Source organism: Malaclemys terrapin, chromosome 15 (genome assembly GCF_027887155.1).
Source record: "Malaclemys terrapin pileata isolate rMalTer1 chromosome 15, rMalTer1.hap1, whole genome shotgun sequence".
NCBI classification, from domain to species: domain Eukaryota; kingdom Metazoa; phylum Chordata; order Testudines; family Emydidae; genus Malaclemys; species Malaclemys terrapin.
Window position 1 is genome coordinate 1,263,722 of NC_071519.1, and position 12,579 is coordinate 1,276,300.

The following is a 12,579-nucleotide window of genomic DNA, read 5'->3' on the forward strand; positions in this document are numbered from 1 at the left end:
GCGCTGAGTTTTTTGGGGCGGGGGCTTCTAAGAGTCGATTCTGACCCGATTTCCCCTACCCCCAGGGTCTTCAAGAAATCGAGTCCCAACTGCAAGGTGAGTGACAGCTTGGTGCCCCTCACTCCAACCCGCAGCCCCTGCCAGCCCGCCCCACCCCCCCCCAGCTCTGCCGGTGCCCCTCACTCCAGACCCGCAGCCCCTGCCAGCCCAGCCCCACCCCCCCCCAGCTCTGCCGGTGCCCCTCACTCCAACCCGCAGCCCCCTGCCAGCCCGCCCCACCCCCCCCCAGCTCTGCCGGTGCCCCTCACTCCCGACCCGCAGCCCCTGCCAGCCCGCCCCCACCCCCCCCAGCTCTGCCGGTGCCCCTCACTCCCGACCCGCAGCCCCTGCCAGCCCAGCCCTGACCCCCCCCAGCTCTGCCGGTGCCCCTCACTCCAACCCGCAGCCCCTGCCAGCCCAGCCCTGACCCCCCCAGCTCTGCCGGTGCCCCTCACTCCAACCCGCAGCCCCTGCCAGCCCGCCCCACCCCCCCCCAGCTCTACCGGTGCCCCTCACTCCCGACCCGCAGCCCCTGCCAGCCCGCCCCACCCCCCCCCAGCTCTACCGGTGCCCCTCACTCCTGACCCGCAGCCCCTGCCAGCCCAGCCCCCTCCCCCCAGCTCTGCCGGTGCCCCTCACTCCCGACCCGCAGCCCCTGCCAGCCCAGCCTTGTCCCCCCCCAGCTCTGCCGGTGCCCCTCACTCCCGACCCGCAGCCCCTGCCAGCCCGGCCCTGCCCCCCCCCAGCTCTGCAGGTGCCCCTCACTCCCGACCCGCAGCCCCTGCCAGCCCCGCCCCCTCCCCCCAGCTCTGCCGGTGCCCCTCACTCCCGACCCGCAGCCCCGCCCGCTTTCCCCCAGCTCTGCCAGTGCCCCTCACTCCCAACCCACAGCCCCTGCCAGCCCAGCCCTGCCCCCCCCAACTCTGCCGGTGCCCCTCACTCCCGACCCGCAGCCCCCTGCCAGCCCAACCCTGTCGGTGCCCCTCACTCCTGACCCGCAGCCCCTGCCCTCCAGCCTCGGCGCTGCGTGTGAGAAATGGTCGCTCCCCACTTTGGTTTCCGGTTGCGATTTCTCCCCTGCCTGGTTTCCTCCCTCGTGTGCTGACATGGGGATCCTGTTCCCCACCCTCCCGTCGCACGGGTCTTTGCACACGCTAGTGAGCGTCCAGTCCTCGCACGGCTTGGCCAGGGGGCTTGTGCACAGAGAGCCTGGGAATGGTGGAGGCGGGGCATGTGGGATGGAGGCGGGGCCCAGGAGAGTGTGGGAGGGGTCCTGGAGGGGCTCTTCTCCGTGGTATTGGCGGCGGGAGGTCATCTCAGGGTCCGGTGTGGGGAGATAGGCCCTGCCAGCTCCAGGTAGCAACAGGTTAAACTCTCCCCCACCGCCACCCCATAGCGATGGTTTGTTTACATTGGGTCTCCACGCACCTGCCCTCCCCCCCACCCCCGCTGCCTCCTGATTGGCTTCCCCCGTCCCTGGGGCCCCCCCTGCAGAGTCCCGGGGGAGTTGGGAGCCGGCAGGTAAACAGGCGCCAGCGCTGGAAGGAGGCGGGGGGGGGACAATGGAGCCCCTCGAGCTGGACTGGATTCACTGCGAGGTGCCCCGAGGCCTCCCAGTCTTCAGGAAACAGCTGGGGACCCAGGTAACCGGGGGGAGCAGGGGCCTGGGGAGGTTAATTGGGGGGGTCTTGAGCTGGGAGACCCCCTCCCCGAACCTGGGGCTGGTTGTCCCCTTCCTCCCTCCCCCCCCACTACTCCCACCACCGTGTCCATCTGTCCCCACAGCTCACCGTCTATCTGGGGAAACGGGACTTCGTGGATCACCTGGACCGGGTGGATCCCGTGGGTGAGTTTGGGGGGGGGGGGGGGGAGTTGGAGGGCTGGTGAGGGGGTTGGGGGGGCTGGTCATGGGAATTGGGGAAAGGATTCACAGTGAGGGGACTGGGGGAGGCTCTGGGGAGTAGTGGGGGGCTGGGGTTTAGGGGGGGCAGGTGGCTCTGGAGGGGTGGGGGATGGGGTGGTTGGGAGACTGGGGTGGCTCTGGGGGGCAGTGGAGGGCTGGCTGTGGGGTTGGCTCATGGGGGGTGGGGATGGCTATGGGGTTGTCACGGAGTATTGGGGGACTCAGGGCCCTGCACCCCCGGCTTTCTGCGATTTACCATGACTCTCAGCCAGCCAGTAAAGCAGAAGGTTTATTTGGATGACAGGAATACAGTCCAAGACAGGTTTTGCAGGCACAGACAACAGGGCCCCCCTCAGTTAGGTCCAGCTTGGGGTCCCAGGGCATGCCAGCCCACCCCCCTTGGGGGGTCAGAACCATCTCTGCCTCCCAGCCATCTCTCCAGCCTGCTTCCAGCACTCTGCTTTCAGCGACCCCTCCCACAGCCTTTGTTCAGTTTCCCGGGCCCCGGAGTCACCTGACCTCCAACCCCCTCCTGGGTTCTCATGTTACAAGCTCAGGTATGTTCCCTCGGGCCGACTCCCATCCTCCGATGCAGACCATCCTAGTCACACTCCCCTCTCAGCATTCCCACACCCCAGCAAGAACAGTCCCAGTTCGTTACAGGGGTACTTTGGGGTTTGGGGGGCAGTGAGGGGTGTAGGCGGGATGGCTCATGGGGATGGCTATGGGGTGCTTGGGGGTCGGTGGGCAGTGGAGGGCAGGTGGTGGGGATGGCTCCGTGGGGGGTAGGGATGGCTATGGGGTGGTTGGGAGTCTGGGGAGGAAGTGGCGGGCGGGCAGTGGCGGTTGGGGATTGCTAGGGGGCTGTGGGGTCCTGCCCCAGTCTCACCCCCACCCCGGTTCCCGTGCAGATGGCGTGGTGCTGGTGGACCCTGAGTACCTGAAGGATCGGAAAGGTGAGAGGAGGCGTGAGGGGAATCTGCCTAGGGCAGGGGGCAATTCTAGGCTCCACCCCCTGCTTTGACCCTGACTGGCTGGGGGCGGGGTTGAGCATTCAGGCGAAGTACTCGCGAAGTACTGCCCATGGGAAAACGTCATGGACTGCTGGGGGGCATAGTGCACCATGGCGCGTGCGCAGAATTTCTGTCCCCCACAGAGTTCTTTGCTTCCACGCAGCAAAAGGACTTTCTGGGGAAGCCACAAGAGCGCACAGGCGTATGATGGTTTAAAATACTGCAAAATTCTTCAAATTTCCCAAATAAATGTGGAGGCTCCAACCCTGACTCGGCGCCAGGACAGGGCCGGCCCCAGAAACACCCCAGGGCCCTGCCCCTCCGTGCCAGGCGCACCAGGTGCGGGCAGGCAGGCTCAGCAAGGCATGGATCCAGGTGTGGGGGGGGATCCACGTGTGGGTTGAGAGGGTTCTGTGTGGGGCAGTCTGGGTGCGGGCGGCTCAGTGGGGGATCCAGGTGTGGAGGGGATCTGCATGCACAGGGGCTTGTTGGGGGGTTCTGGGTGCAGGGATGTTGGGGGGGAGATAGAGCTCAGCAGGGAGTCTGAGTGTGGGTGGCTCATTGGGGTGGTCCAGGTGCAGAGGGGGGTTCTAGGTGTGGGATTAGGCTCGCCGGGAGGGTCTGGCTATGAGGGGGTCTGGATGCACGGGGATTGGGCGGATGGGAGAGCAGCTCTCTGTACAGGGATCCCTCCCCCTGCAGCTGAGGAGTGCCGGGTGCAGGAAGTGGGGGGTGGGGAGCTTGCAGAGCTTCCTGCAGCTAGGGGACAAATCTGGGGTGGGTCTGACTCAGCCCCGGATGCCGTGCAAGGGAAGAGGAAGTCCTGTCCTCCCCAGCCCAGCTGAGCTGGCGCAGGGTAGGAGCCCTTCCCCAGTCCCGCCCCCTGCCCCACAGTGATTTGCCTCTCTGCCACCTGCCCTGGGCCCCCGAAACATACAGCTGGGGGGCGGTGACATGAAGTATTTCTTCACACAACGCACAATCAACGTGGGGAACTCCTCGCCACAGGATGTTGTGAAGGCCAAGACTATAACAGGGTTCAAAGAAGAACCAGAGAAGTTCCTGGAGGACAGATCCATCAATGGCTATTAGCCAGGCTGGGCAGCGATGGTGTCCCTAGCCTCTGTTTGCCAGGAGCTGGGAATGGGCGACAGGGGATGGATCACTCGATAATTGCCCTGTTCTGTTCATTCCCTCTGGGGCACCTGGCACTGGCCACTGTCGGCAAACAGGACACTGGACTAAATGGACCTTTGGTCTGACCCAGTCGGGCCGTTCTTATGTTCTCCCCCGTCAGAAAGTCATTTTGCTGCGGGGAAGCAAAGAAATCTGCGGGGGATGTGAACTCAGCGCGTGCGCAGTGGTTCAGAATCCCCCCGGAGTGGCTGGGACGGCTTCCCTAGGAGAGATGGAAGAGGCTGGGGAGCTGGGGGCGGAGTTTGGGAGGTGGGGGTGGAGCTGGATGAGGCCCCTCCCCTCACCCCACTTTTGTCTCCGTCCCCCGCAGTGTTTGTGACGCTGACCTGCGCCTTCCGCTATGGGCGCGAGGACCTGGACGTGCTGGGCCTGTCATTCCGCAAGGACCTGTTCTCTGCCACCTGCCAGGCCGTGCCCCCCCTGCCTGAGGAGCGGCGCCCCCCCACCCGCCTACAGGAGCGGCTGCTGCGCAAGCTAGGGGCCAACGCCCACCCCTTTGCCTTCACGGTGAGCCCCCCGGATCCCCTAACCCCCTCCTCACCTCCATGGTGGGGCCCCCCAGGTCCCCTAACCCCCTCCTCGCCTCCATGGTGGGGCCCCCCGGGTCCCCTAACCCCCTCCTCGCCTCCATGGGGGCCCCCTGGGTCCCCTAACCCCCCCCGCCTCCATGGGGGGCCCCCCTGGGTCCCCTAACTCCCCCCCCACACACACACACTCTTCGCCTTCAGGGGAATACCCCCCACACACCGGGGAACCCATGTAACGCACTCCGTGTCTCAGATCCCACAGAACCTGCCCTGCTCCGTGACGCTACAGCCCGGCCCAGAGGACACGGGCAAGGTACGGACTGGAGGGGTCGGGAGTAAGGGGCACTGGCGGGGTGGGGAGTGAGGGGCACTGGCAGGGCTGGGGGGGCAGGGGCTGCGGGTCGGGACTGAGGGGCACTGGCAGGGCTGGGGGGGCAGGGGCTGCGGGTCGGGACTGAGGGGCACTGGCAGGGCTGGGGGGGCAGGGGCTGCGGGTTGGGAGTGAGGGGCGCTGGGCTAATAGGGTTTTCCAACAATCTCAGGCTTGCGGGGTGGATTTTGAGATCCGAGCTTTCTGTGCCAAATCCCTGGAAGAAAAGATTCACAAAAGGTACCGGAGACCCCAGGGTGAGCCCCCAGCGCAGGCTGCAGACAGGCAGCGAGCGAGACCCCCTCCCCTCCCAGAGCCAGGAGAGAACCCAGGAGTCCTGGCTCCCAGCCCCCACTCCCCTCCCAGAGCCGGGGGGAGAACCCAGGAGTCCTGGCTCCCAGCTCCCCCTGCTCTAACCACCAGCCCCCACTCCCCTCTCAGAACCGGGGAGAGAACCCAGGAGTCGGCGGGCTCTGATTCCTGTCCCCCCCCCAGGAACTCGGTGCGGCTGGTGATCCGGAAGGTGCAGTACGCGCCCGAGAAGCCGGGCCCCCAGCCCATGGCCGAGACCACCCGGCACTTCCTCATGTCGGATCGGTCCCTGCACCTGGAGGCCTCGCTGGACAAGGAGGTGGGGGGCTGGATCCAGGGGAGGGGACGGGGGGGTTGGGGGGATCTGGGGGCGGGGACATGTGCTGGGTGGGGGTCCGGGGGGAGGCTGTGAGGGGACTGGGGGGTCCTCGCACTGACTCCCCCGGTGTGTGTCCCCCCCCAGCTGTATTACCACGGGGAGCCCATCAGCGTGAACGTGCACGTGACCAACAACTCCAGCAAGAGCGTGAAGAAGATCAAGGTTTCGGGTGGGTCTGGGGGCGGGGGTGGAATTGTGCTGGCGGGAGTAGGCGAGGCTGTGTGCTTTGGGGGGGGTCATGTGCCTGAGGGGGGGTAACCTCCCCAGCACGGGGGGGGGTGTATGACCCTGGGGGGGGAGTGTGTTGGGGGGCTGCCTGAGCCCCCCCTCAAACCTGACTACCCCCTCTCCCCTGCAGTGCGGCAATACGCAGACATCTGCCTCTTCAGCACAGCCCAGTACAAGTGTCCGGTGGCCCAGACCGAGCAAGAGTGAGTGACACCCCCCCCCCCCCCCCGCAACACCCCCCATCTGCTGCCTCAGTTCCCCCTCTCCGGGTGTCGGAGATCCCCAGTGGTGGGGGCGGCTGGGAGTGCATTGGGGGGTCCCTGGCTGGGGGCTGCATTGGAGGTCCATGGCTGGGGGGGCAGGGAGGGGGCTGGGGGGGTGCATTGGGGGGGTCCCTGGCTCAGGGCAGGGAGGGGGCAAGGGGGTCCCTGGTTAGGGGGCAGGGAGGGTGCTCGGGGGTGCATTGGGGGTCCCTGGCTTGGGGGGCAGGGAGGGGCCTGGGGGTGCATTGGGGGGTCCCTGGCTCAGGGGAGTCTCGGGCTGGGTGGGGCAGGGGGGCGGGGGGGACCCAGCCCCTCACCCCCCACCTGCTGTGCGCCCAGTGACCAGGTGTCGCCGAGCTCCACGTTCTGCCGCGTTTACACCCTGACGCCGCTGCTCAGCCAGAACCGGGAGAAGCGGGGCCTGGCGCTGGACGGGAAACTCAAACATGAGGACACCAACCTGGCCTCCAGCACCATGTGAGCGAGGGCCGGGGGCGGGCTATACCCATTGCCAGGGCCCTGGGGAACCGGCCGCCCCGCCCCAGAGGCAGGCGCATGCTGACCCCGCACTCTGTTTCAGAGTCAAGGAGGGGGCGAACAAGGAGGTGCTGGGGATTCTGGTCTCGTACCGGGTGAAGGTGAAGCTGGTTGTATCGCGGGGGGGGTAAGTACCTGGTCACATGTTCTCCCCACCCACCCCCCGAGTCCCCCCATCCCTGCCCCCCTCTCACTGTTCCCTTCGCTCTTCCCGCAGCGATGTGTCTGTGGAGCTGCCCTTCGTGCTAATGCACCCCGAGCCCCCCGAGGCATTTGCACCAGCACGGCCCCAGTCAGGTAAGGGTTAAATGGAGCCCCTGGGTAACCAGCTGCCCCGCCCCAGAGGTAGCTGCATCTCAGCGCTGGGCGAGGGGTCCGTGTCACCAACCGCCCCACTCCAGAGGTGGCTGCATCTCAGTGCCGGGAGAGGGATCCCTGTATCACCAGCTGCCCCGCCCCAGAGGTGGCTGCATCTCAGCGCCGGGCGAGGGGTCCCTGGGGAACTGGCCGCCCCGTCCCAGAGGTGGGCGCCTCTCAGCGCTGGGCGAGGGGTCGCAGGTTGCCTGGCGCGGAGGATTAATGTTTTTTTTTTTCTCCCCTCCCTCTAGTTGTCCCTGAGACAGACGTCCCCGTCGACACCAACCTCATTGAATTTGAAACCCAGTAAGAGCCCCCCCATGTGCCCCCCCGGCCAGGGAGCCCCCCAGCTGCGCCTGGCTGCACACCGGTGCAGGAGAGGGGCCCGTGGGGAGGGGCCAGCATAGCTGTATCTGTGGCTGGGTGGGGGGGCAATTGGGTTACCAGAGACTGTCCGGGGAGGAAGGGGGTGCACCTTGGGGACTGGGGGTCTCCTGTTACAGGCCGTGCTGGGGTGGGGGTTCCTTTCTCACTCTCCCCCCTCTCCCCCCAGTGCGGGTTCCTAGATTGGGGGAGGGACCAGTACCTGCCCCCAGTGGGTCCCACACTTGGGGAACTGGGGGCAGCCCCCTGCAGGCTGGTTGGGGGGGCCAGGGAGCAGCCCTCCTCCTTAACGCCCCATCCGTCCCCCTCTCCCCCCCAGCTACGGCCAGGATGACGACATCGTCTTCGAGGATTTCGCCCGCCTGCGGCTCAAGGGGGGAGTCAAGGACGACCAGGATGACGACCGTTTCTGAGGGCGGCGGGAGGGAGCGGGGCTGCTGCCCCCTCCCTGCAGCAGAGCTGGGGGCTTGCCCCTGGTAGGGGGCAGTGGATTTTAACTATCTGTCTGGGCTTTTTAATGCTGCCCCCCCTTGCTATGGGGAGCCCCCACTAAGTCCCCCATCTTACTGTTGTACAGGGGGGCCCCCAGAACCAGGGTCTGGCTTTTAAATGTCATTAACTTGGGGGTCCCCCTGCCCCCAGAGATTTTAACTGTGGCTCCCCTGCTGAGCTCTGGAAGGGGGAATCCCCCTGCTGCTGTGGGGACAATTTCCCCCCTCTCCCCTCCTCCTCCCCCCCCCTCCCCAGTGAAAAGCACTGGATTCCTCTCTGGGCATTATTGCTGCTTCAACGCTGGGGGCCCTGCTCAACCATCCATGGATTTTTAAAGCTGTTTTCAGCCGGGGGGGGTCCCTGCCCCCATATCTGCTCCAGGGGCCCCTGACTGGGGGGGAGGGGGGTGTCAGGACCTAGCGCCCCCTCTTGGTGGGGGCCTGCAGATGCTCGTGCTGTGGGTCGGGGATTTTGGTTTCTTGTGGCTGTTGCGCTGTAGCCGTGTGTGGGGCGGGTGGGGGCTCTCACAGAGCACTGGGGACAAGTAAAGACCATATCAACTGGTGTCTGGTGTGGTTCCTGTGTCCCCCCTCGGCACCAGCTGTCCCAGAGGTGGCTGCATCTCAGTGCCAGGCGCAGGGTCCCTGTGTCACCGGCCACTCCACCCTAGAGATGGCTGCATCTCAGCCACAGAGAATAGCTCCAGCTGGGGGCTAAAGCAGGGGGGCGGGGGGTGAGAGAGTCTCTAGGCTCCAGGCCGTAGAGATGCGGACTAACCACCCTCCTGCGTAGAGCGTACCCCTCCCTCTCTATGGTCTTTCCCTGGCCACTAACCCCAGAGTCCTAACAACACGTGAAGAGCGGCCCTGGTTTGACCACCGCTCTAGGCTGCCATCCTGTGCGTGGAGGCCAGGGCGGCTCTAGGACTAGCCCTACAGCCTGTGCCTAGAGCATAGCTATTCCCCCCCCCCCCCCCCCCATATCTCTATGGTAAGGGTCGGTGAGTGCTGACACTCTAGCTGGGACGCCAGGGTGACACTCCTGGAGGACTCAGCCAGGGCTAGAACTGTAGTCTCCTCAGGGGTTCAGAGTAGGAGCCGTGTTAGTCTGTATCCGCAAAAAGAACAGGAGGACTTGTGGCACCTTAGAGACTAACACATTTATTAGAGCATAAGCTTTCGTGGGATATATATATATATATGCATCCGAAGAAGTGGGTTGTAGTCCACGAAAGCTTATGCTCTAATAAATGTGTTAGTCTCTAAGGTGCCACAAGTACTCCTGTTCTTCTCATCATGGAGATGCCCTCAAGGAGGCACTCTAGCCTGCATCTCTATGGCAAGAGGCCTGGAGGACTGCACTAGGCCCCAGACCACAGAGACCGTGGCTAGAGTGTCACCTCCCCAGCCATAGAGCAGGGCCTCTGCTCTGTGGTTGGAAGGATTGGGGCCAAAGCCAAGGGCCTAGACAGCCACCCCACAACCCTAGAGAGTGGTTCGGGGGGGCTAGAGCAGCACAGCAAGGCACACACACCAGGCAGCTCCAGGGGAAAGGGAGCATTTATGCAAATGAGCACAATGCATATTCAAAGATAGAGATGAGGACAAGGCAGCGTTTGCATACAAGGGCCAGGTTAATGAGCCTTGTGGGAATGGGGGGCGGGATGCACTGGCCACATCTGGAGCCAGACACGCCCCCAATGCTCCCCGGAACAGGGGTTCCCTGGTGCAGCCACTTAAGGGGCATCTCTGTCCAGCTCAGCAGCGGGTCCGGGCGCTGGATCTGGAACGACAAAGGGGCGGGGCGACAATTGGGGTGAAAACCTAGCTGGCAGAAATGGGGACAGCAGGGGGGCAACAGGGGGCACGCTGGTCTCCCCCTCTTACCTGGTCCCTCACCATCCATTTCTCCTCCTCTCCCAGGGGATGAGCTGCCCCCAGGGCACAGCCCCACTGCTGCCTGGGGTGGGGATGGAAGAAAAACCATGGGACTCCACAATCCTCCTGACACTGGGCAGAAAGAATCCAGGAGTCCTGGCTCCCAGCCCCCCCTGCTCTGACCCACCAGCCCCCACTCCCCTCCCAGAGCCGGGGAGAGAACCCAGGAGTCCTGGCTCCCAGCGCCCCCTGCTCTAACCCACCAGCCCCCACCCCCCCTCCCAGAGCCAGGGAGAGAACCCAGGAGTCCTGACTCCCAGCCCCCCCCTGCTCTAACCCACCAGCCCCCACCCCCCTCCCAGAGCCAGGGAGAGAACCCAGGAGTCCTGGCTCCCAGCCCCCCCCTGCTCTAACCCACCAGCCCCCGCTCTACTCTCACCAGCTCCTCGCAGGACGTGTTTTCGCTCGTCACCAGCTCCGTGCCCGGTCTGGGTGGGGGAAGGGTGTTAATTTGGGGGTACACACCCAGCCCCTCCTGCCCCTTCCTGTGCCTGCCCAGGAGGGGGTGCTGCTCACCAGGCCCCCAAATGCAGCTGTCTCTGGGGTGGGGTGTCCAGGCTGCCGCCAGCCCAGCTGGGCAGGCCGTGGGGAGGTTACAGGGGGGGCGGTGGGAATCTGAGCGCAGGATATCTGGGGGACGGGGTGGTGCTCATGATAAAGGGGGGGCCATGCAAGGGCAGGGGCGTGGGGGGGGGCATGGGAGGGGCGTTACCCAGCCGTTCCTCCCAGCTGCATCCTCTCCAGCTTCTGACGCAGGCGTGACAGCTGGTCCCGATACCTGTGGGGGGCACAGACAGGCAGGTAGGGGGTGCCCAGCCTGCGGGGGGGGGAGGGGGCACAGACAGGCAGGTAGGGGGTGCCCAGCCTGCGGGGGGGGCACGCAGGGGGCTCACCCCTTGTTTCCCTGCACGGGGGGGAGGGGGCAGAGAAGTGGCTGACAATGCTCAAGGCAGGGAGGGCACGTGGGGCAACCATGCCTGGTGTGGGGGGGCCGTGGGGGGCTTTGCCTGGGGGGGCTGGTGCCCTTGGGGGGGCCGTGGGGCTCACCTCTCCTCCCGGGCGTTGGTCTCGTTCACCCTCTGCGCCTCCAGCTGCTTCTCCTGCACCCACCGGGCCTCCAGCTGGTCCCGCGCCCGCAGTGCGGCCCCCAGCGCCGCTCGCAGCCCCTCGGCCTCCTGGCCCTGCTCCCACAGCTGGGCCTGCAGCTCCTGGCAGCACCCCGCAAGCCCCGCCAGCTCCCGGGCACAGCGCCCTGCCCTGGGCAGACGCACGCCAGCGGGTTACAGCCCCCCAGGGATACTGGGGAGAAGATGGGGGACACGGGGGAGGAATCAGGGGCTCACCTGGCCCGCTGCTCCTGGCATTCGGTCTCGCTGCGTTTCAGGGCGTCGCTCAGGTGGGCCACGCTCTGGGCCAGCTACCGGGGTGGAAGACACGGGGTGGGGGGGAGGGGTTAGTCCCACAGACGCTGCTGTCCCCCCCCACCACGGTGCCCCCCTGACTCACCTCCTCTTGAGCCCCCCGCAGCTCCGCCAGCTCCACCGCCTGCTGCAGCAACGCCAGCTCCAGGGGGGCCCTGTGGGGCACAAAGGGGGACTGGGTCACAGCCCGAGCCCACCCTCTGTGGTGCCCCTCACTCCCGACCCGCAGCCCCCTGCTCGCCCAGCCCTGCCCCCCCAGCCCTGCCGGTGCCCCTCACTCCCGACCCACAGCCCCTGCCAGCCCAGCCCTGCCCCCCCCCCAGCTCTGCCGGTGCCCCTCACTCCCGACCCACAGCCCCCTGCCAGCCCAGCTCTGCCCCCCCCCCCAGCTCTGTCGGTGCCCCTCACTCCCAATCTGCAGCCCCCGGGAGCAGAGGATTATGGTCCCAACTTCACCTGGATTCCTGGGTCCCAGGCTCCAGCTGAAGTTTCTCTACCAACAGCCGCTCCAGGTCCCTGCGCTCCAGGAGTTTCTCATCTGTAAATGAAGAAAGGGGAAGGGCTGGGAGCCAGGACTCCTGGGTTCTCTCCCCGGCTCTGGGAGGGGAGTGGGGGCTGGTGGTTAGAGCAGGGGGGTGGGCTGGGAGCCAGGACTCCTGGGTTCTCTCCCCGGCTCTGGGAGGGGAGTGGGGGCTGGTGGTTAGAGCAGGGGGGCTGGGAGCCAGGACTCCTGGGTTCTCTCTCCAGCTCTGGGAGGGGAGTGGGGGCTGGTGGGTTAGAGCAGGGGGGGCTGGGAGCCAGGACTCCTGGGTTCTCTCCCCGGCTCTGGGAGGGGAGCGGGGCTGGAGGTCAGGTCTCTGCTATGCCCCCTACTCATGGCCCCGCCCGCCCCGCTCGGCACCAGGCCCCGCCCCCCCGCTCACGGCTCGGCACCAGGCCCCGCCCCCGCTCACGGCTCTGCACCAGGCCCCGCCCCCGCTCACGGCTCTGCACCAGGCCCCGCCCCCGCTCACGGCTCTGCACCAGGCCCCGCCCCCGCTCACGGCTCTGCACCAGGCCCTGCAGCCGTCGCGTCTCGCGTTCCCGCCGCTCCAGCTCCCGGCGCACGTGGCGCCTCCAGGCCGGGCCAGGCCCCGCCCCCTCCATCGTTTCCGGGTCACGTGTGCCGCCGCCGCAATGTAGCGCCGGGAAGGGGAGGGGGCGGAGCCCGGGCCGCGCAT

The 12,579-nt window shown here is 66.4% G+C and overlaps 2 protein-coding genes across 5 annotated transcripts; one reads left to right on the forward strand and one right to left on the reverse strand.

The window, feature by feature from the left end:
• Positions 1-5,236: 5,236 nt before the first annotated feature.
• ARRB2 (arrestin beta 2) lies at positions 5,237-8,565 on the forward strand. Its single transcript, XM_054005251.1, has 9 exons — positions 5,237-5,306; positions 5,545-5,680; positions 5,825-5,909; positions 6,099-6,171; positions 6,571-6,708; positions 6,812-6,895; positions 6,986-7,065; positions 7,377-7,431; positions 7,829-8,565. The coding sequence occupies exons 2-9, from the start codon at positions 5,609-5,611 to the stop codon at positions 7,920-7,922; spliced, it is 681 nt and encodes a 226-aa protein (XP_053861226.1). The 5' UTR covers positions 5,237-5,306; positions 5,545-5,608; the 3' UTR covers positions 7,923-8,565.
• Positions 8,566-9,542: 977 nt separating this feature from the next.
• On the reverse strand, positions 9,543-12,505 carry LOC128823149 (autophagy-related protein 16-like). 4 transcript variants are annotated; one of them, XM_054005247.1, is made up of 9 exons: positions 12,403-12,505; positions 11,816-11,897; positions 11,445-11,514; positions 11,282-11,355; positions 10,986-11,195; positions 10,651-10,716; positions 10,318-10,366; positions 9,888-9,960; positions 9,650-9,783 (listed from the first exon to the last, which is right to left on the reverse strand). In XM_054005247.1, the coding sequence occupies exons 1-9, from the start codon at positions 12,503-12,505 to the stop codon at positions 9,737-9,739; spliced, it is 774 nt and encodes a 257-aa protein (XP_053861222.1). In that variant the 3' UTR covers positions 9,650-9,736. The 4 variants fall into 4 exon arrangements, with proteins under 4 accessions (XP_053861221.1, XP_053861225.1, XP_053861222.1 ...); XM_054005246.1 differs by lacking the exon at positions 10,318-10,366 and having other exon boundaries at positions 9,543-9,783; XM_054005248.1 differs by lacking the exon at positions 10,651-10,716.
• Positions 12,506-12,579: the final 74 nt, after the last annotated feature.